General features: G+C 43.5%; 1 protein-coding gene across 2 annotated transcripts in view; it reads right to left on the bottom strand.

Moving 5' to 3' along the window:
* Positions 1-6,793: 6,793 nt before the first annotated feature.
* The window catches only part of dub (duboraya), a 25,174-nt gene continuing 15,083 nt past the window's right edge, over positions 6,794-16,884 (bottom strand). Inside the window, exons 3-8 of one of the 2 annotated variants that reach the window (XM_083661384.1) lie at positions 15,497-15,562; positions 15,094-15,165; positions 13,276-13,524; positions 12,396-12,665; positions 11,222-11,548; positions 6,794-9,822 (exon numbers count right to left, since the gene is read on the bottom strand). In XM_083661384.1, the coding sequence (XP_083517510.1) occupies positions 9,793-9,822; positions 11,222-11,548; positions 12,396-12,665; positions 13,276-13,524; positions 15,094-15,165; positions 15,497-15,562 (1,014 nt within the window). In that variant the 3' untranslated portion in view covers positions 6,794-9,792. Of the gene's footprint in view, positions 9,823-11,212; positions 11,549-12,395; positions 12,666-13,275; positions 13,525-15,093; positions 15,166-15,496; positions 15,563-16,884 lie in introns of both variants that reach the window. The other variant, XM_083661383.1, reaches the window with a different exon arrangement.

The following is a 16,884-nucleotide window of genomic DNA, read 5'->3' as shown; positions in this document are numbered from 1 at the left end:
AGTCAGATTACGCCAATTAATTAATTAGCCAAAACCAAATCGCCAAATGCCTCGTAACGCTTTTCTTTCTTCTCAGCTCCAGCACCCTCTCGTCATCAAAAGCGACGGGAAACGTCCGCAAGGTGCACAAACAGCGTCCGCTCCAGAAAACCGCTTTTTCCAGCCGGGCGATGGAGAAATAGGACGTTGTTGTAGGCTAATCATTGAACTGACGTTACTATAACAGCGAATCATAAAGGCAGTATGGATTATACCGGACATAAACATCTGCCATCTGGTAAGCCTTGCTTGTTCTACAACACTGTATTGTTATAGTACTGCTAGTGCTAACGTTACGTTAACCAGGTGGTGCTTACCAGCCGTAGTAACAGCTGGTAAGCTGGTGATCATTACAGTATTATCCGCTTCTCAGAAAAAGCGCTCCCGGCAGCGCCTTTTCCACTCCAAAAAGTTGCTGACAAACACGACGCTGACAAACACGATGCTGACAAACACGACACGCAGCCTTTGAGGAAGTGAGCGGCCGTTTCATCCAGTGGTGCAGATGATTTGACTTCTGGTCTGACTGGTAAAGGTAAAGGTAAAGGTAAAGTCCCACTGATTGTCACACAATGTGTGAAATTTGTTCTCTGCATTTGACCCATCCCCTGGGGGAGCGGTGAGCGGCAGCGTGCGCCGCGCTCGGGAATCACATGGTGATTTAACCCCCCAATTCCAACCCTTTGATGCTGAGTGCCAAGCAGGGAGGCAATGGGTCCCATTTTTATAGTCTTTGGTATGACTCGGCCGGGGATCGAACTCACGACCTCCCAGTCTCAGGGCGGACACTCAGACCACAAGGCCACTGAGCTGGTACAGCTACTGGGAGTGATACCTATGTTCCCAGGGGCCTATGTTTCTACAGCTCCATATGGCACATAACCTGAAACCAATTTGAGAAAACATTTTACTCTGCTTATATCTTCTTAGTGTTTCCTCTTCAAACTGAATGTGCAAACAGGAAATGTCACACCTTCTCACAGCAGATCAAACATTATTATAGAATATTATTATTATAGAATACATGAATGTCTGTCAACACTGCTTTCTGGATACTGTTGTGTCATTGGTTTCAATTAACACTGTTAACAGTTCTCCAATACACAGAGCTTATTTTCCTCTCTGACAGGCAAATAATAATAGCCTAATTAAAAAGTGCTAGAATTGAGCATTTGGAGGCGCTTTAACCGTCACATTCATAACAGATTAGGATCCTGGATCAGCTCGCGCTCATATTATGGGTTGGATTATTCTATAGAAACCAAACTGAATGTTAAAAGTTCAATAGAGCTGTTGACAGCTGAAACCGTTCAAACTCTCTCTTTGTTCCGCCCCTTTTTGCTCTGTGCTCCAATAACAGTTGGGCGAGTTTGTAGCAGCCTATGGAGCCAGCCTAGAGTGTGTGATGTCACAATTCCCTCTAGCTGACTTTCCAGGCTGCACTTTCTTTAACACGACATACACTCACAATGTCAAAAATAATAAGCGATGCAATGTCTAGATTTTGAGATATTGACGTTTGTTTGACACTCTTGTTTGACTGTCAGCTGTAGGCTAAAAGTTGGACCTACCTAGCAACAGTAAGTACAGATACCTGTATCAAAGTACCTTATTGCCAACGCCTGTCGCAGCACTAAGTGTTTTTCTTCGGCTGGTAGTTCAGTGAGATTCTCAGCTTTCATATGACCTCTTGTTGGACTCTTAAGGGGCGTTCACACCGACCTATTAAAGTTTGTTGCTGGCGTCGAGTTTACATACAAAGTCAATGCAAACGAGCGATTGAGCATATATTCGCCTGGGAGAATAATCGCTGGGCGTCCGAGCGGCAGAGACAGAGCGACAGAGCGAAAATACGCTCGTCGCTCAAGATGAAATATCCCAACTCGAGCGAAAATACGCTGGCATCAGTCGCTCGCTGTTCAACACTGATTGGCTGCCGTGTGAGAGCGAGTCAAGGATCACTCTGGCTTGGAACAAACCGCTGGTTTATTGTGTGGCAACAAACTGCATTGACAGGCTGACAGCTGACATGAAGTGAAGTCTGTACTACCGGTATGCAGCTCGCATTAGGAGCACGCCGATAGGCTTAGCTTGTAAACAATGACGGTGGCTCGTAGTGGACAAACAGCATGACATTGCGTAACGTTATATCCCCCACATGTCCGTCATTTCGTGTGCCTGTTGATGAGCGATTTAAACAGAGCGACAGAGCGATTCCAAAGGGTTGAATCAAGCGACAGAGCGAAAAATAAATATCTCGGTGTGAACACAGCTTTACTGGTGCAAACAAACAAACCTCTTGTTGGACTCTTACTGGTGCAAACAAACAAACCTCTTGTTGGACTCTTACTGGTGCAAACAAACAAACCTCTTGTTGGACTCTTACTGGTGCAAACAAACAAACCTCTTGTTGGACTCTTACTGGTGCAAACAAACAAACCTCTTGTTGGACTCTTACTGGTGCAAACAAACAAACCTCTTGTTGGACTCTTACTGGTGCAAACAAACAAACCTCTTGTTGGACTCTTACTGGTGCAAACAAACAAACCTCTTGTTGGACTCTTACTGGTGCAAACAAACAAACCTCTTGTTGGACTCTTACTGGTGCAAACAAACAAAAAATCCAACCATTACCGTGACCACTGTGGCAGTACTTTTGCAGCAATAGGATATTTCGAAACAGGTAACATCTCTATGGAGGGTGTGGGGTGGGGGGGGGGACTTAAAGGAACACTCCGCCCATTTTCAACCAGCTTTGTATCATTAGAACATCAGTAGTATATCAGAAAACTGTAAACTGTTTTGAAGTCTGTCATTTAATTTGACAGTTATTGAGTGTTAAAGTGTGGACCAGTGACATCACTGGTCCACACTAACTCAAATTAATAACTCATGAACTCAAATCAACTCTCAATAACTGTCAAACTACTGATGTTCTAATGATACAAAGCTGGTTGAAAATGGGCGGAGTGTTCCTTTAAGATCGGTCAATTTCACAGCGCTGAGCCCACCAGGGATCCTTCAGGGGGACCCAGCAAAAGGGGGAATGATTTGTTTTCACTATGATTCCAAGTAACACAATGACACAATGTATGACAACTTTGGTGATGGGTTTGATACACTTTCTGCAATAAAACATCTAAAAGCAAGAATCTTATCAGATGGGGGGGACCCTGGGACCAAATCCAATCAAATGGGGGTCCGTGGTCTAATTTGTGTCAGTTTAGGGGTCCTTGACGTGAAAAAGTTTGAGAACCACTGAGGCTTAACTGCGACCTCTTCGCAGCTCCTGTTCAATAAGAGAATTCCCCCATTAATTTTCTCCATAGATGTTTTGAAAAATCCTTATTTAACGAGTTTTAAGCCTGGAACCAAACCAACCAGGAAGCTAGTGAATTGTGAGTGACCATAAAACATTGGACTCTGAGCAAAAACTAAAAATTAAAAACATGGAAAAAGTATACTTTAGATCCCCCAGCTTTTTCTTGTTGTTGCTCCAAGTCAAATGTTTTATGGTCACTCATGATTCAGTAGCTGGCTGGTTGGTTTGGTTCCAGGTTTAAAGCTCTTTATATGTGTGGTGGCCTGCAAAAGCACATGGTGAAAATTTGACATTTTAATTTTTTGATATTTCCATGAATTAGAAACTCTCCTATATATATATATATCACTTTTTAAATGACTGAGATAGCTCTCTCAGATCTCAGATTATTTTAATCTGTTATGTGTCCAAAAGTAAAACGTGAGGAAAAATGGTTCTAAACATTCCACAACATAATAAAACATCTATGGAGGAAATGAATGGGGAATTCTGTGATGGAACCAGAGCTGCGGAAATGTGGGCGGTCACTGTTGAGCGACTAAATCTACTCCATCTACTAAATCTCCTGAGTGTAGCTGTATAAAATCTTTGTATTTATTTTTATACTGCCACAGCAGGCGGGTCTGTGTGTGATCACACCAACATGTACATAGTGAACACTTTGTTTTTTTATTAAAGTGAATTGAGATGCTTTTTGATTGTCCGGGATGGTGGTGATCCCTTTAGTTGAGGGAAGAAGACTCTAAATGTAAATCTCTAGTTTAATGTGAACCTGATCTCCATCTTAGCACCGGCTCGTCCTCCAGCACAGTGTTGACAATATATTCTGTAAAAAACTGGAAGTTGATTGGAACCAATCATGCTTTATGTTGCCTTACTAATAAAGTTTTTAAACTTACAATGTCTTTTATTTAAACTAGTAGTAGTAGTAGTACTAGTCCTATTACTACTTGTAGCACCCAATAATTTAATAATTTCCTGAAAATGTAGATACACTTTATTGATCCTTTGCAGGAAATTACTTTGTCACATGATGCAGCTACATTCAACAGTCAAGAGAACCAACAAGAGACTGAACATGTAATACCATATGGACTTACTTTTTTTTTTTTTATAAAACCAAATGACAACTTGACCAATAATGTAATAAAATGTCCTAATATTGTAATAACATTTTTTTTAAACTGATGATTTTGATAGCATTAATTTCCCATTGATAGGGATTTTAGTTGAATGCATCTTTACCACATCTGTGGTCTGTTGTAAATTTCCAAATTCTAAGCCAAGAGTTTAGCTACCTCGTGCAAGCAGCGATTGCGAGACGGTTTTTATTGATGCAACGCCCAGGCATTGCCTGGCCACACCTGTGAACAATTCTGGTAGGCCTAAAGACAGTCCAAATCCCGTTAGCGCAGGCATTTTGGGGCGCAGATGATTTTGCGGCTCTAATTTGCGCCTGCGACACGTGCCGTGAACGTTTCCGCATCCCCGCGGGGAATTGCATCCCCAACATATTTCGGGGCTGTTTTAACTTAGAAATCATGGAGGTCACGTCTACCAGACAATTATACACAGTTACATTTCTGTATAAATAATGACAATATGTCCCCGTGAGGTGGGGATGTGTTTTGCTGCTGCCTGGCGGGGGTGCAAAACTCGGCATAACACCTGGACAGCGGACTGGAATCTTCCCTGCCTTAGGGCACGCGCAAACAGGTGTGCAAGCGCTAATAGGGGATATCGCCTGTATGACAGGTGTATAGGGCCCAATGTCTTTTCTTTAATCAGGTGGAAACACACAGATAGCCTAATGGTTTATAGCTAACCAAATCTAACTGACATGACTATTGTGAACACAAAACAAAGAACTTCTGATATAATATGAGTGTTTTATTAAAGTTTATCACTCAATACAAAAAATAAAGGCTTTGATAGAACCAAAAGCCTATTAGTCAGGCGGCTTAGCAACTGGATGTGGACATTTCTGACAAAAGCACCACTTTTTTTTTTACTTACTCAGAATTCCGTCGCCGTTCCATTTTTTTATAGGATCCACCTCCAAAAACGTTGTTATGGCGGCCATCTTGGAATTTCAAAATCACGTCCTAACGAAACCTATTTCTTACAATATCACAGTTTCTAAACCACTTAGGATCACAATTTCAGTGTCTACACATACATTTTCAAGGCCAAGGAATACAATTTTAGCTATAAAAAATAGTGTCAGATTAAAAAGAAATCAAGTCAGATGGTTTTAATGAGTTTAGTTGACACAGTAGGTGGCTTAGCGCTACCTTTGAGATGAATGTGGACTATTTGACAAAAGCGCCAAATTGTCCACAAATGCTGCCCATAGCCATAGTTTGCCATTTTTGATAGGATCCACTTCCTGCAAATATAATATTATGGTGGCCATCTTGGATTTTTAAGGTGGCCATAATATAAAAACCTATATCTACATATCAGCAAGAGATTGTATGTTGAGCGGTATTCTGCCATATGTGACCTGTATGCAGAATATATATTATGTGGGGAGACATTTATTTTTTGTATCATTGTAAAGCAACAGCACAGTAAGGAGGATATTAATCTAATATGTCTGTAGTTCTTTATAGATCTAGCCTCTAAATTTTGCTCTCAAAGTGCACCAGATTGAAGCATTTTACTTCAAAATGGACAAAAAAAAATTACGGGAGGGGTGCTCAGCCCCCCCTGGACCCCCCACGCCGCGCTAAAATGACCTCCGGATTTATCAAACCCTGGCTACGGCCATGAGCAGAAACAGCGTTATCTTTATGATCTTTTAATGATGTTAGTAGACACACGTAACAGTATACATCCCCGTTATGAGGTCAGTTTATCAAAGTAACACCTATATCGAAATCGGATTTTAGCGGACGGGTAGCGACCATACAAGCCGGGGCTTCAGAGCTGATCACCTGGACACATTTAGGGTGAAATTATCTGAACTTTTTCACAGCAATTCTGTACAGTTCAGCGCACCATGGTATGGGAAAGGAACCATTGTTTGAATGATATCGATGTTGCATGGTGTAGCATGTAATGCATACAGTCTGTTTAAGATACTGTAAACAAGCTAGATACTCTGTGAAACAGCATATGCCAATGGAAGGCTGGGTAGCATTAGCTAACGTCATCCAGGCTACAGTAACGTTATGCTATTATAAAGTTATGAGACACCGATTCAGACGTCACAATATGACACAATATGAGCCAGTTAGCCTAGCTAGAGAGAGTGATTTCAGACCACCAGATATCACCATATTTCATTTCAATAAATATAAAGCATTCGTTGATTTGAAGCAGTGCTGTTGGTCGGTTGTTTCTCCGTCGTCATGTCCTCTGGTCCAATCTTCGGTTCGTAGTTCGTGTTCACTCGACATCAACAATCTTTATATCACTTCTGATCATTTTATCCAACCTGCCTCTGACCAGACAACTAGTAATGGATTGTTCTGCGATCATATTTGCGACATTCAGATACATGATAATATACAACAAGGCTATCTTTGTTGGCAATGTTTATTGACAAAAGCATTTGGCTTGTGTGTTATTGTTTACCCAACACTACGTGCGATTGGTAAATAGGCTACCGTAAATGCAGAGGTGGATAAACTATCCAGAGGAGTTTAACCCCCTTGTTCCCCCTCATTGATTGATAGGCTACAGTTGATCTAACGTTAGATAGATATAGCTGAGTAAACGCTCTGCCTCATCTCAAAGAGGAAGGGAAACAGAACTGCGTTTGTTTACCGTCTACGTCCGAATCTGTGCAGCATGCAATAATGTTTAACATTAACACGGTAACTTCTGCTACTCTATAACGGTAGTCCTCCTGTAATGACAAATGGACATGTAACGTTACGTTAATGTCATGCTATGCTATTACGTTAGCAACTAAGATTACCTCGATTTTGTGCAAGAAGCAGGAAAAAGTCAAGCGGCAGGCTGGTGACGCAAGGTCTGGAGATAATATCCACTCTCTGGCTAAAAGTTACCCAGCAACAGCTAGCAAACAGCTAGCATAGACTACTATATGCACTGTACACAAGGCTAGCAACATTCGTTAGCAACATTCATTAGCAAACAGCGGCTAAGCGGGGACCGGACCCTCCCCCGACTCCACACATGCTCACGTCCCTTCCTGTATTCGCGGCTCCAGATTTGAACAGATTTCCCACAATGCACCAGGAAAATCCATTCATCCAATCAAACTGAGTGAAACAATATCAGGAGTGGGCTTCATTTTGCCAAACCCAATGAGCTCAGTTCATCCATCTATTATACTATCAATGCATGACACTCAGACAGGCTGTCAGCAGACATCCTGTGCTGCCCCCTGATGGTCAAAACACAACAAGACAAACAGGCCATTCAACCAACACATTTTACTGCTGTGGTATCAAAACCAGAGACTCCGTGTGCACATGAGCTCTAAACCCATTTTCAAAGCAGCCATTTCCTGTCTCTAAGGCAATGTAATCACAGGTGTAACCAAAACATCAATGATTGTTTCCAACTTCCATTCCACTTAGGTCAGGCCCTCATTAATGTTGTTGGTTGCACCCTGCCTTTGAAACACGAAGTGATGGCTGTGAAAATGGTCTATTATGGTAGACAGATCTGCGTCAAGACAACCGACAAAAGTAAAAACATCTAAAGCTGCTGGCATTTTACCTCAGAAAAGTTCAATCGCTGAAAACATTCATGGTTCAAATAAAAGTCCACAAAGATCATTAAAAAAACAACAACACCCAACTGCATGGTAATTAAAAAAGAAAGACACGACACAGGCTGATCATAAAATAAAAACAAGACATTCTGGAAAAAACAACAACCGCAATCTGTTCTAAGAATGAGCCGTCACTGCAACACCATCTCCAAAGTAATGGTGAAATATCAACGTTGGGCCACAGCACAAAACGTACTTTCACAGTAACGGCCCTAACATTGTAACGTTGGATCCTCAACGTCTATTTGAAAACAAACGTGGGTTAATTTGAAGACATCACGCAAATAAAACGTGGCTTATGTTTAGGCAACTAAAACAACGGCAAACTTTGTGTTCAGCAAGAGAATCTACACAAACGAGGACCACTTTTGTGACTTTTTTGTTAATGTGATTTTCTTTGAATTGAGATTTTCAGAAAATGCTTCAAAAGTCATGAAAGTTGTCTATCTTACTGGATACAAAGTTCGCTGTTTCATAAACTATAGACCTTATTCGCTAACCCTGGACGCCACCATATTGTTGACATACCGTCCTGCGCGCACACAGCGCTGCAGCTGACAACTAGTAACAGCCTTATTGTCTTTTCTGTTCCATTACAAAATAGCGATGGTAATGACAGCAATAAAAAAAAACACAGTTGTTTGTATGCTGCCGCTAATGCCTGTAATAAATAAACAAAAGAACGAGGTGAACAGACTTTGCTGTGAGGAGCTGTCAGAAAGTTTCACCTGTCTCTCCTAACTATCCACACATCTCCTGTGCTGCTGACGTATCCTCAGTCTCGCTCCCTTCACGTCTGTGGACGGTAGAGATAGAAACAAACCACGGGGACTTTATTGCTGTCATTACTACAGCCATGCCTAACGCAGGTCGCCATCCGCACACAATTGGAACGATACAGGTAACGCTAACAGCGGCTAGCTTCCTATAAACGCTGCTCCACATAGGCCGTCACTTGAGAGCTGAAGCGCTATGTCGACAATATGGCGGCGGTGGGCGTGCCCGTACATGAGTGACGTCAATCGAATAAGGTCAACCAGATTCCTTATTTCAGGCATTTAACTGAAATTCCAATCGAAAAATCTCATCGACATTTAGACGGGTGAACCGGAAGTGCAAACACCCGGGTCTTAGGAAAGCTCCTCTGATCGTCTGTCTGTCTGTCTGTGTGTGTGTGTGTGTGTGTGTGTGTGTGTGTGTGTGTGTGTGTGTGTGTGTGTGTGTGTGTGTGTGTGTGTGTGTGTGTGTAGTCTTTGTTCTGTTCTGTTCATGCGTCCCCTGTAGGGACGCGCGATATATCGGCAATCATATCGGTATCGGCTGATGTCGTTTGATATTGAGAGGAAACAATGCGGTAAATATTTATGAACTTTTCCAAATATTTTGGAAATAAACGAAAGACTGTACTTTTTCAAATTCACAGTGTTTACAGGTGTTTTTTCACTATGTACAAAAGGGGGTTATCATAGAAATGTGTTTTTATACCGATCATATCGACATTGGTAAATATCGGTTTTCCGGCCATAATGGCAATGTTAACATCCCTAGTTCCCCTGCAGCCTGGTGAGGGGAGGAGGGGCGTGGCCTGGGTGAGGTGAGGTGAGGAAGGGCGTGGTTGCAGTCTTCCTCCCGACGCCCCCGGAGTCACATGGTGGTATTACGCCTGGCAGTCGCCTCATCACCCGTCTGGACTCTGGCACTGTGTCTGCTGTGTGGGAACAGAGACGAGGCAGTCAGGTCCTGGGCCATCTCCAACATGTTATATCGCAATGCTGTCCCACCAAAATATATGAAATATTATCTGAGATTTTCTAGCAGGGTGTGTGTGTGTGTGTGTGTGTGTGTGTGTGTGTGTGTGTGTGTGTGTGTGTGTGTGTGTGTGTGTGTGTGTGAGCGTATAAACACACAAGTGTTTTAGTATGTGTACATGGTATGCTACAAATGTACTAGGCACAACTCTATAGTATGTGTGATATTATTATGGATATAATGTGAGTATGTACACATCTCACTCTTATATATTATTACAGTAGTATAACATGTTATTACAGTATAATACTGTCATATAAAGCCTATAGATATAAAACTAGGACTTGATAAGTATTAACTTCTTGCTACTCCTTTTCAAATGTAAATTGATTGTGAATTTGCTGTCTATTGTATGCGGTGAATTCCAATTGACTATGATTGTTTGGCACTTCTTGCCTATATTTCTTTTATTTTGTATCTTTGTTTTTGTTTTTGTTTTCACCATGTTCAAAATAAATCTAATCTAATCTAATCTAATCTAATCTAATCTAATCTAATCTAATCCTGTGGGTCCCGCCCACTAATTAAAACACACCAGGTGCTCTAGGTTCATCAATTTGGTCTGCCGCTATAAGTAGCCAGCCTCCAAGCAGACAATGCAGTAAGGCTGGCTTCTCTGGTGTGTTCCCTCCAAACCCCCATTAGAGGAAGGTATGTAGCAACCCATAACCTTGATTTCTACTAAACCTTACATGTTACCTGGTGTTTATGTAAGCTTTAATGCACGACGAGTTTGCTTCCCCGTAGTCGGCAGCTGAGCTACAACAGGGGGAGGTGGCTAGATAGAATCGCACATGCGCAAAGTGGGTCTCGATGCCGTTGCCGTTGCTCCAAGCCGTGGTTGCTTAAACTCCCTATTATCTACATCTGGGATAGAACTCTTGAAAAGTGGTTGGGGAGAGCAAATGAAAATGCATGACAAACAGAATTGACCAACCACTTATTTGCGTGACGCAACTTGTGGGGCGATACATTTTGATCATTTTGATTTTGAGTGTCAGACTTCTGTTATAGCCCAGCCATTCAATCAGAGGCTTTCCGCAGCTTTTCGTCCGGGAAAACCCGGAAATGCTGACTTGTGATTCGCGGAGGGCCTGACCTCGTGAGTCTAGTAGTAGCCTAGTGTCGAGGAGTTTGCGCTCTACCTTGCACAAGATGTGTGCATTGCCACTAGCTGTGTGAAAGGGCAGTAAGGAGTGAAAGTTGTTTGTGAAATCGGTCTATTTTGCACTGAAGATCTGTGTGGCTGGACTGCGGAATGACCCAAAGTAATTTTGATGAGAATTCACCTGGCTCACATCTCCTGCTTTGCTGTCTGTGTCCGTCTGGCCCTTCCCTTCTTCACCAGATTTTTCTTCCAGCTCTTCCTCTTTCCTGGTCAGCTCCTCCTGCTTCTCTCCCCCTCCCTCCTCTCCCCTGGGTCCGGTCTCCTGGTTTTCATGCTTTTCTCTCCCTCCCTCCTCTCCCCCGGGTCCGGTCTCCTGGTCTTCCTGGTTCTTCTCGGGTCCCTCCTCCTCCTCTCTCCTGAGTCCGGTCTCCTCGTCTTCCTGGTTCCTCTCGTCTCCGTGGCCCTCTGACTGAGCTCCAGGTTCCTGTGGTTCCTCTCTCTCCGTCTTAACCTCCGTCTAGGGGTGTAGTGACATATTGTATCATTATCGATATATTGTTACAATTCATATTCAATCTTTCATGTCATATCGTGATAATGGCAATATTCCGACTTGTTGATCTAATGACATTGTACCATAACGCTGCGTAACAGCAACAACAAGCTGAAAGCGCCTCCACGGGGGAGGAGTTAATTCCAAAAAGGGGAGTGGCTTTAGTTGTGTGGGAGTGGTTTGCTTACAAAAGAGCATGTACAACAAACCACGGTAATATTTGAAGGCATATTTGAATATTTGAAGGCAAACTGTTTATGTTTATGCTGACATATGAAATGATAACACTTATTTTGTTGCAATTGTATGTTCTTGTAATTACTAATACAATATTTTTCAGTATTTTGTAGGGCTGTACCCAACTCAGAATTCTGTCAGATGGATCGGATTTGGCTGTTTAATATGAATATTCAACTGCCCCCCCTTTTTTTCTTAAAAAAATAAATAATTGGCAAATAGGAAAATCCATTGGCATGATCGTGGTTGATTTGTTTGTTTATTTGGGACTTGGTTTAACGGTATTAATAGGCTGATACTTATACCAAAATAGGCTATAACACGATCTAATGGGAGAAACCAAGCAATTCTATGTAAAATCAGAAATTCAGCACCCCATATAGCCGGATTTGAATGATCCTTGATTCATAACCATGTTTTTGCGACTATTCGACTGTGAGATTGGCATTCAAATCGGGCTCCTTTGGATGAATCGTCGACTGGAGTCACCCCTAGTAATTTGTCATATCGTCAACAATTTCATTTTCGCAGAAATAACGTTATATTATGTTAGGGTCATATCGCCCACCCCTACCTCTGTCTCTCCTGCCTCTGTTTTCAGCACCGTGTCCCCTTCAGGACATACAGATGTTTCCTTCTTCACCTCCTCTGCGGTCACTTCCTTGTCGAAGACGTCTCCGTCTCTTCCCTCTTCCTCTGGTCCTGCCGTCTTGGTCTCCGATTCGCTGGGAGGAGAGAGGGGCGTGTCCTTGTCTCCGGTGGCCACACCCACTTCGTCTCCGCTGCTGGACTTCCTGCCCCTGCGGGACGGAGGGCGTCGCCTGAGGGAGTGGCGAGCTCTTCCCTGGTAAAGGACCAATCAGAGCAGAGACCGACAGGATATGAGGTCATTTTCTATTGCATACAACAGGTGATGACATCACCTGACAACAAAGATCAACCAATAGCAGATGAACATTCTTCCATTATACAAGCTATGCAGATTTTTGGTTTTGGTAATAATTGTATTAATACTATTGCTATGTTCTATAAAGATATAAATACTTCTGTTATTCTGTATCCCAACGTTTCCAAAAGGTTTCCCATTTCAAGAGGGGTGCGCCAAGAGTGTCATCAACTAATGAAAGGTATGTTTGATGAACAGACTGAGTCATATATGAATTACTATGAACGCCTACGACGGTCCAAATCGCTGCGGAGAACACTGGGTGAGTCGTCAGATAATAATTAATGTGAGGAGAGGGCTCCAGGTAAAAAGAAAACGAAATTCTCCTTTAATACCAACATCCTTAAAACAAAAATAAAAATGCAATGAAAGATGTTTGAAGAGTTTTATGGCACTTCAGTTCGTGGCTGTACCCCATCTAGCCACAACCCTGTGTGGGGATAGAAACTTCAAGTACGGTAGTTTACACTATTTTACCACACACACACACACACACACACACAAACACCTTGTTGATGCTGGGCAGTATGGATCCGTCGGCGGCGGTGGGAGGAGCTTCGAAGGAGGCGGGGCCTTGCTCCTCACTCCGGTGGGCGGGGCTGGTGGGGGTCACGGCGGGGGTCACCGTGGGCGTTACCGTGGTTACAGGGGGGGAGGGGCCACTGGGGGAGGGCAGGGTGAAGGAGGGCGGCAGCAACCTCAGCCCAGGGCTCTTAGGAGAGGGCAGGAGGGCCGTGGGAGAGAGGGCCAAGTTAGCCTGCAGAGGGAGACAGAGAGAGCGAGAGATAGACAGAAAGAGAGGGAGGGAGAGAGAGACGGAGAGAATGAGACAGACAGATAGAGAGAGGGAGAGAGAGATAGACAGAAAGAGAGGGAGAGAGAGAAACAGAGAGAGAGATAGTTTAATATAGGCTTTGTTGTCTGTCGTTACTATAGTGTAAATGTGTAGTAGGGGTGTGGCGATGTATCGAGCTAGATTGAGTTAATCGCGATTAATTGCATCTTTGTATCGCATGTTTAAAATGCCATTATTTTGCATTGCAAAGCATTTTTAATTAGATATTAATCATTCTTACCAGTGTGTCGTGATTGGGAATCAAATGAATGCAAATAAAATTTTGTACTTTGTGATCTTGAATTTTAGATTTATTTTCAATTCAATAGAAGTGCAATGTAGACAGGAGGTAACAATGTCTACAAAATATATCTTGAACAGAAAATAAATGCACAATTGTAAACAGTGCAGTACACTACTGTTGACTTGTCCACTGTGCCATTTGGCAGTTTTTTAACCCATTGATACCTGATGCAGCATTTGCGTGTATATCCCTCATTTGTGTGTGTATCCCTTTAAGACCGCGAACCGCGTCACGCAACATTAGTATCGTATTAGTATCGATACATCATCAATATCATATCGTATATCAATGCAAAGTGAACACATCAAAATGTCGTCATCTTGTAAATCTAAGGTGATGAATACTGCATTGTTTATAACTCGGCGGTTGCAAATTACCACTTGCTACTGGGAAAAATAAAATAAAACTTTGCGTCAACTCGGAGTTCCTACTCGCAAATTCTTACTATGATTTCTCTACCCGTAGTTGCTCCCAGCTCGTCATTTGACGTAATGGCCACCCACATCTTATATGGTAAAAAAAAACAAGATTTTATTCATTTAAAACACATTTTTGGCACATTTGTATTTGTATTTTCAACAATAGTATGCTGTCAGACCAATCAGCATGCCATTACAGTAGTTGTTTAAAACCATACCATTAAACATTAAAGCAGGACTAAACCCTTTTTTCTGCTTTTAACCAATGTATATGACTTTTGGGGCGGCTTTAGCTCAGAAGGTAGAGCGGGTCGGCCAATGACGCAAGGGTTGGCGGTTCGATCCCCGCTCCCTCCCAGCTGCTGTCGTTGTGTCCTTGGGCAAGACACTTAACCCTCCTTGCCTCGTATGATTGGTATGAATGTAGACATGAATGATGGTGGTCGGAGGGGCCGTTGAGCGCCGATGTGTGGCTGCCACGCTTTCGAACCACCGGTACGAATGGTGTGAACGAATAATGATTCTGTGAAGCGCTTTGAGCACTTGGAAAGGCGCTATATAAATCCAATCATTATCATTATTATTATTATTATTATTATTTTGAGGTGGTGTGTGAAGGATTCTGGTCAAAATCTCCACATTTGAGACTAAACTGTTATAATTCTGCAGACAGCAGGGGGCACTGTGTGTGTGTGTGTGTGTGTGTGTGTGTGTGTGTGTGTGTGTGTGTGTTGTCCCTGCAGACAGCAGGGGGCAGCAGCGTCTCACATTAAGCTTCTCAATCAGAGCTGAGTTCCTCTTCACCTTCACCGGCAGAGGAGAGGTGGGGCCTGGGGCTTTCTGCAACACACACGCAGACACACACACACACACACACACACACACACACACACACACACAGGAGGTCAGACACACGTACACGCACCACGCATGCGCGCGCGTGCGCACACACACAGACACACACTGTTACGACTGGCATCGTTTATTATAGAGAACCAAAGTGAACGTCACTTCCTGCTTCTCTCCCTGTACCAGCGTGTGAAAAAATATGAATGAGGAGGACAGACAGACAGACAGACAGACAGACAGACACACACACACACACACACACACACACACACACACACACACACACACACACACACACACACACACACTGAGGTCCCCTCACCTCCTGGTCGTCCTTGGGTTTGGCTAGCTGCAAGGAGCGGGGCGGCCTGCGGCGGACTGGTTTAGCCTGAAACAGAAACACGGTGTGAGCGACAGGTGACCCAACCCGCTCAGGTGACCCAACCCGCTCAGGTGACCCAACCCGCTCAGGTGACCCAACCCGCTCAGGTGACCCAACCCGCTCAGGTGACCCAACCCGCTCAGGTGACCCAACCCGCTCAGGTGACCCAACCCGCTCAGGTGACCCAACCTGCTCAGGTGACCCAACCCGCTCAGGTGACGCAACCCGCTCAGGTGACCCAACCCGCTCAGGTGACCCAACCCGCTCAGGTGACCCAACCCGCTCAGGTGACCCAACCCGCTCAGGTGACCCAACCCGCTCAGGTGACCCGACCCCGCTCACCCCAAATCCTGAGGTTTGGTCAGGACCCCTTGGTGTCACTTTTTTTTAACACACTGGGTACCCCTTTTTCCTCATTTGTCAATGTGCAGGATAGACCCTATAGAACTCCCACAACATGCAGGGTAGTCCAATAACTTCTATAGAACTCCCACAACGTGCAGGGTATAGTCCAATAACTTCTATAGAACTCCCACAACGTGCAGGGTAGTCCAATAGACTTCTATAGAACTCCCACAACATGCAGGGTATAGTCCAATAACTTCTATAGAACTCCCACAACGTGCAGGGTAGTCCAATAGACTTCTATAGAACTCCCACACCATGCAGGGTATAGTCCAATAACTTCTATAGAACTCCCACAACGTGCCGGGGTAGTCCAATAGACTTCTATAGAACTCCCACAACATGCAGGGTAGTCCAATAAATTCTATCGAATTCCCACACCATGCAAGGTAGTCCAGTAGACTTCTATATAACTCCCACAACATGCAGGGTATAGTCCAATAACTTCTATAGAACTCCCACACCGTGCAAGGTAGTCCAGTAGACTTCTATATAACTCCCACAACATGCAGGGTATAGTCCAATAACTTCTATAGAACTCCCACACCATGCAAGGTAGTCCAGTAGACTTCTATATAACTCCCACAACATGCAGGGTATAGTCCAATAACTTCTATAGAACTCCCACACCGTGCAAGGTAGTCCAGTAGACTTCTATATAACTCCCACAACATGCAGGGTATACATGTAGTCCAATAACTTCTATAGAACTCCCACACCGTGCAAGGTAGTCCAGTAGACTTCTATATAACTCCCACAACATGCAGGGTATAGTCCAATAACTTCTATAGAACTCCCACACCGTGCAAGGTAGTCCAGTAGACTTCTATATAACTCCCACAACATGCAGGGTATAGTCCAATAACTTCTATAGAACTCCCACAACGTGCAGGGTAGTCCAATAGACTTCTATAGAACTCCCA

This window comes from Poromitra crassiceps, assembly GCF_964638095.1.
Source record: "Poromitra crassiceps genome assembly, chromosome: 26".
In the NCBI taxonomy this organism is placed as follows: Eukaryota; Metazoa; Chordata; class Actinopteri; order Beryciformes; family Melamphaidae; genus Poromitra; species Poromitra crassiceps.
Note: the sequence above shows the minus strand (reverse complement) of the source record. Positions and strands in the feature narration are given on the sequence as shown.